The sequence below is a fragment of the Chiloscyllium plagiosum genome, chromosome 18 (assembly GCF_004010195.1).
Source record: "Chiloscyllium plagiosum isolate BGI_BamShark_2017 chromosome 18, ASM401019v2, whole genome shotgun sequence".
Taxonomy (NCBI): Eukaryota; Metazoa; Chordata; class Chondrichthyes; order Orectolobiformes; family Hemiscylliidae; genus Chiloscyllium; species Chiloscyllium plagiosum.
In genome coordinates, this window is record NC_057727.1 from 2558631 (window position 1) to 2565416 (window position 6786).

The 6786-nt window shown below is 47.9% G+C and overlaps 1 protein-coding gene across 3 annotated transcripts in view; it reads left to right on the plus strand.

Moving 5' to 3' along the window:
- Window positions 1–6786, plus strand: part of LOC122559185 — a 14479-nt gene that overhangs the window by 5959 nt on the left and 1734 nt on the right. For all 3 annotated transcript variants that reach the window (XM_043708564.1, XM_043708565.1, XM_043708566.1), the window contains exon 5: window positions 5217–5434. In XM_043708564.1, the coding sequence (XP_043564499.1) occupies window positions 5217–5434 (218 nt within the window). The remainder of the gene's footprint in view (window positions 1–5216; window positions 5435–6786) is intronic.

A 6786-nucleotide genomic window follows, 5' to 3' on the forward strand; every position in this document is an offset into this window, starting at 1 on the left:
CACACACACACAGACACACACACACCAACATACACACAGACACAGACACACACACATCCTCACACAGACAGACAGACACGCACACAGGCACACACACAGACACACACATCAACGCACACACACACCAACTCACCCCCACCCCCACCCCTCCACACACACCCACACACAAAATCTTTTACTGCAGTTTTTTGGCAGGTTCCACCTTTGCCCTGTACAGGACAATGTTGAAGAGATTATCTGGGGAAGGGGGGTTTAGGGTACACCCCTGTGTAGAACTCCAGGGAAAGTGTGTGGGGAGAGAGAGGGTGGGAGTCAATCATTTGGAGACGGTGCCTGGGCTCCAATCAATGTCCAGGATTGTTTTCAGCAGTATTTCAGTAAGCCGAGTTCAGTTTTAATCACTGTAAACAAAAGAAGCAATCAGTGCTGGAAACACCTCTTTGATGTAATGTTTCTTTCAGGACCTCGAGGTCTCCTTTGGATAATCTGGTATTTGGATAATTGATATTCGGGTAATTGAGGTTCCTCTGTATAGAACAGCAAGCACATGTCTTTAATGGCCAGAAACACACAGTTCCTCCAGAGAGTTCCTGACACTGGGGGGCGCTGCCAACACGGGGTGGACCTACCTCTGGACGTGTCATTGCATGAGCTCCAGCCTCTGACCATACCTCTCCCCTCAATTCCCACCCTCAGCCCATACTCACTCACCAGGATGCTCCCGAGCTCCCAAATATCACACAGAGGGTGGTACGTGTATGGAATGAGCTGCCAGAGGATGTGGTGGAGGCTGACACAATTGCAGCATTTAAGAGGCATTTGGATGGGTATCTGAATAGGAAGGGTTTGGAGGGATATGGGCCGGGTGCTGGCAGGTGGGACCAGATTGGGTTGGGATATCTGGTCGGCATGGACGGGCTGTACATCTGTACATCTCTATGACTCTATGACTCTATTAATTTCTGAGGAGAAAGGAGCAGGAATAGGCCATTCAGCCCCTCAAACTTTCCCCAAAATTCTAAAGGATCATGGCTGATCTGCCGTAGGCCTTGACTACTCTTCCATGTCATCTCCTCATCGCCCTTAATGCCTCAATATTTCACAAATCTACTTACCTCCTCTAGAAATGCTTGCAGTGATCTAGCGTCCACCACTCTCTCGAGTAGAGACTTCCAGATATTTACCACCTTCACAGAGAAGACATTCCTCCTCATTTCCATTGTCCCCTTATTCTGTAATGATGACCTATGTTTGAGATTCTCCCTCTAGTGGAAACATTCTTCTCAATATCTACCCCTTCAGAATCATAGAATCCCTACAGTAGGGAAGCAGGCCATTCAGCCCATTGAGTTCGCAATGACCATCTGAAGAGCATCCCACCCAGACCCATCCCCCCCCTACCCTATCCCTGTAACCCTGCATCTCCAAACATCTTTGGATTGTGGGAGGAAACCGGAGCACCCAGAGAAAACCCACGCAGACACGGGGAGAATGTGCAAACTCCACACAGAGAGTTGCCCGAGGCTGGAATCGAACCTGGGTCCCTGGCCCTGTGAGGCAGCAGTGCTAACCACTGAGCCACCGAGCCAAAAATCTTGTACGTTTCAATGTCACATAAACTAGGTTTACATTTCTGAAATGGAGAAGGTTAAGAGTTGACTTGCTGGTGGATGGCTTTTCGGATTTTCAAAGGAATTGATAGGTTACATCAGGAGAAAGCTTGTTCTATTATTGTGGGAGTCTAGAGCTGGGAGGAGAACGTTAAACACACATCCAGGAGAGAACATTTCTTCACACTAGGATTGTAGAATACAGAGCATCTAAAATTCAATTAGTAATTTTAACTCTGAGGTCGGTAGAGCTTTGCAAGGCAAGAATGAAACGGAATGTGGAGCCGAGGCAGTTGGATGGAGCTAGTTCCAGAACAGTCACTGCAGCTGAATAATCTTGAGAGGCTGAATGGCCTCTTTCTGTTCCTGCCATTAGTTGTTTGATATGTACGTCCTAGTAGTGCCCCCCACTAGTTTCTGTTCCATGGTTCTGTGGTGTAAGCAGGATTCTGGAGATGAATTGGAGATTTCCTACAGATCCTTTAAGGCTGCCAACACTAATCCCTTCCTTAAGTGAAGGTGATACGGAGCCTCAGTGTTACAGGCTAAGCTTCCTGCTCCGTGATTAGCTCCCTCACTGTCGCTGTCACCATTCTGGTGGGAATGGAGTACTGGAAATCCATCCTCACTATCCCGTGTGTTGTCATAAATGTGAAAGCGAGCAGTTTAATCTCTTGGGTGGCTTATACCTCATTGTGATCCAGTCTAAGAGAAAATAATTTCACACCAGGTTTCATTAATGAACAAGAAACAGGAAGTAAAAGCTGAGAGAACTTCGGATGTTTTAAATCAGAAACAAAAACAGAAGTTGCTGGAAAAGCTCAGCAGGTCTGGCAGCATCTGTGGAGAGAAATCAGTTAACTTCTCGGTCAAGTGACCAATTCTGAGGAAGGGTCACTGGACCCGAAATGTTAACTTCGATTTCTCTCTACAGATGCTGCCAGACCTGCTGAGCTTTTCCAGCAACTTCTGTTTAAGAAACAATAAGTTATAACTAAATAATTAGATATTCAATGTATTTATTAAATGTACACTCTCACATGTGGCAACATAGATTAATAATGAAAACATACAAGTTGTACTCTTTATCAGTCAATGCACACACACTCATTCACAAATAACACAGACAGAACGGATAATATTATGGGTGGAAAATAGAGATAAAGAAGGGACAAAGTCTGTGGATCAAGATTCCGAACCACAATGAGATGTCATAGTAATGTAAGGGTTAGTAATGCAGAGCCCAAGGCTATTGTTCAGGGAACATGGGATCGAATCCCACCAGAGCTGATAGTGAAATTTAAATTCAATTAAAAATAAAGTCTAGAATTTAAAAGTTAACCTAATTATGACCATGTCACTATTGCCAATTGTTCTAAAACGCCATCTGCAGGCAACAGGGTGGCTCAGTGGTTAGCACTGCTGCCTCACAGTGCCAGGTACCCAGGTTCGATTCCAGCCTCGGGTGTCTGTGTGGAATTTGCACGTTCTCCCCATGTCTGCGAGGGTTTCCTCTGGGTGCTCTGGTTTCCTCCCACAATCCACAGATGTGCAGGTTAGGCGGAATTGGCCGTGGGAAATGCAGAGTTATGTCGGCGTTGGTCTGGGTGGGATGCTCTTTGGAGGATCAGGGTGGACTTGATGGGCTGAATGGCCTGCTTCCACACTGTCGGGATTCTGTGGTTCAATAACATCCTTTAGGGAGGGAAATCTGACATGCTTCCCTGGTCTGGCCTACATGTGATTCCAGCAAACTGACTAAGTTTCCCTGAAAAGGCCCAACAATTCCAGCATTTCAAGGCGCGGTTCAGGATCAGATACAAATGCTGGCTATGCCAGTGATACCCACCTCCCATGAAAGAATTCTAAAAAATGGAAAACGGGACAAGCACACATCCCTGTTGGTACATCCCTGAGGAAAGTGTGTAAAACACTGGACATAAAACCATCTGGTATTGGAGAATGGCTGGATTGAATGAAATCTGAGCAGTCTGGATTTAAACTGGATGAATAGACTCCTTCGTGGGAACACTGACTGATATGTTTAATCTCTTCCAGCCCTCTGGGATCAGTCTGTGCGCTGTTCCAATGCTGGCCCCGGGTGTTTGTATTCAGCCCCACCGTTAGTATTTGCGCCGTCAGCTACCAAGGGCCTGCGACTATCTTCATTAAACCCCCCTCCTCCTTTCAGGTGCTCCTTAAAACCCACGTCACTGTCCAAGCCTCCCGTCTCCTGACATATGATATGAAATGGTAACAGTAGTAGGCCATTCAGCCCTTTGACCTGCTCCCCCATTCACTAAACCCCAATGTGGCTCAGTGTCAAATTTGAATTTAATTGAATTAGTTTTATTGTCACATATAGAATCATAGAGTAATACAGCATGGAAACAGGCCCTTCAGCCCTAACTGGTCCATACTGACCATGGTGCCCACTCAGCTTGTTCTAATTGCCTGCATTTGGTTCATATCCCTCTAAACCCTTCCCATCCATGTATCTATCCAAATGGTTTTTGAATGTTGCTACTGTACCTGCCCCAACCACTTTCTCTTTCAGCCCATTCCATACACGCACCACTCTCTGGGTGAAGAAGTTGTATCTCAGGTGCTGCTGCCCCTCAGGTGCTGCCTAACTCTTTCCCCACTCACCTTAAACCTATGCCCTCCCTGAGATAAAAATCTACAGGTATCATCCTATCTATACGCGAATGAGTACAGTAGGACGTGTACAAGTCACCCCTTATGGAGCCGTCTTAGGTACAAAGGTCCCTACGTACAGATACTTAAGTATTTGGTATACAATAGAAAACACAATAAATAAAAAGTCTAGCATAAGAGAGAAAAGGAAAAATAAAAAATAGAAATACACAATTTACAGTCCTTTCACCTCAGACCGTGGCAACACCCAGTCTCCAGGTTCGCACCAGGCCCAGTCTCCAGATTCAAACCGGCCCGAGTCTTCAGGCTGCACAGGGCCCAGTCTCCAGATTCAAACCAGACCCAGTGTCTAAGCTGCACCGGGCCCCGTGTCCAGGTTTGAACTGGGCACAATCTCCAGGCTGCACTGGACCCAATCCTAAGATTCAAACCAGGCCTAGTCTCCAGGCTGCACAGGGTCCAGTCTGCAGGTTTGTACTGGGCCCAGGTTCCAGGCTCCAGGCCGCACCAGACCCAGTTTCAGGCTGCACTGGGCCAAGTCTCATGATCATACTGGGATTTCAAGGCCTGACCTCCCCACAATGGGGACTCACCTCCTCGTGGGCACCTCCAGTCTGGGGACACCCCCCCCCCCCCCCCCCCCCCCCCCCCCCGCCCCCCCCCCCCCCGTGCGCCCCCCCCCCCCCCCAACCCCCTGTGACGCCCTCCAGTCTGTGCGCCAACCTCGCTCCCATTCCCAACCAAGTAAATTTTGAAAAATGTTTTACAAAGTTTAAAAAGCACAAGCAAAAGGATAAAGAAAGGAGTTGGAGTGGGTGAGGTCCAGCACTGGAGCCCTGCTCTGATTTATACTGCCATGGGATGTTTCACTGTTTAGGAAACACGACTGAAATGGAGATTGTTGTTATATGCCTGTGTTCCCACTGTAGCTGTGTCGTTGCTCCCCAGGGCTGACTATCCTCATATGGGAGGGAACTGGGTGACGAAGGTGGAACTCGATGTCGTCACTCAGCAAGTCTTCTGCTGCTCTGTCCAGGCGCTGTTCTGTTACAACACACAAGGGCAGCTCCTCCTGGAGATTCCAAACCCCCACAAGTGTTCACCCACGGCTTGTATCTACTCATCCTACATCAAGTCCATCCTGACCTGCTCCACAGACTGTGAAAGTAAGGCTCAGTCTTCTCTTAGATTAGATTAGATTACTTACAGTGTGGAAACATCCCTTCAGCCCAATAAGTCCACACCGACCCGCCGAAGCGTATACCACCCAGACCCATTCCCCTACATTTACCCCTTCACCTAACACTATGGGCAATTTAGCATGGCCAATTCACCTAACCTGCACATTTCTGGACTGTGGGAGGAAACCGGAGCACCCGGAGGAAACCCACGCAGACACGAGGAGAATGTGCAAACTCCACACAGTCAGTCGCCTGAGGCGGGAATTGAACCCAGGTCTCTGGCGCTGTGAGGCAGCAGTGCTAACCACTGTGCCACCGTGCTGCGCATACTGTGCCACTCTTGATCCAACTGATGATCTCTCTCAGCTGGGAAAAGCCTTGGGATGTTGAAGCTCTGGTCAGACTGCATTTGGAACATTGTGAGCAGGTTTGGGCCCTATATTGAAGGAAGGATGTACTGGCCTTGGAGGGGGTCCAGAGGAGGTTCACAAGAGTGATCCCCGGGGGTGAGGGGCTTGTCATGTGAGGAGCAATTGAGGACTCTGGGCTTGTATTCATGGAGTTTACAAAGATAGGTTTCTGATTGAAACTTATGGAGTACTGAGAGGCCTGGATGGAATGAACATGGAGGGGATATTTCCATGAGTTGGGAAGACTAGGATCTGACAGCCCAGTCTTAGGGTGAAGGGTAACCTTTTAGAACTGAGATGGGGAGGAATTTCTTCAGCCAGAGGGTGGGGAATCTGTGGAACTCCTTGCCACAAGAGAGCTGTGGAGACCAAGGCATTGACTATATTTAAGACAGAGATAGATCAGTTCTTGGAGAAAGTGAGGACTGCAGATGCTGGAGATCAGAGTTGAGAGTGTGGTGCTGGAAAGTTCTGGTTAATATATGGCCCCCAGATAAGGGACATGTCGGATATTAAACTGACAATAACAGAATCTACACACATTTCGTGCCAAGAAGAAATTAAGGGGAGAAGGCAGGAGAAACTTATCAACCATGATTAAATGGTGGGGCAGACTCAATGGGCTGAATGGCCTCGTTCTGCTTCTATACCTTACAGTCTTCTGGTCTAATCTCAAAGGTGGATGGGTATACGAAAGTTCCCTGCAACTGTTCAGAACTCGAACCAGATCCTGACTGAGTAATCAGGTTTGGTTCTGGAGTAGAGTGGTGCTGGAAAAGCACAGCAGTTCAGGCAGTATCCGAGGAGCAGGAAAATCAATGTTTTGGGCAAAAGCCCTTCATCAGGAATACAGGCAGAGAGCCTGAAGGGTGGAGAGATAAGTGAGAGGAGTGTGGGAGTGGGAGAAAGTAGCATAGAGTACAATAG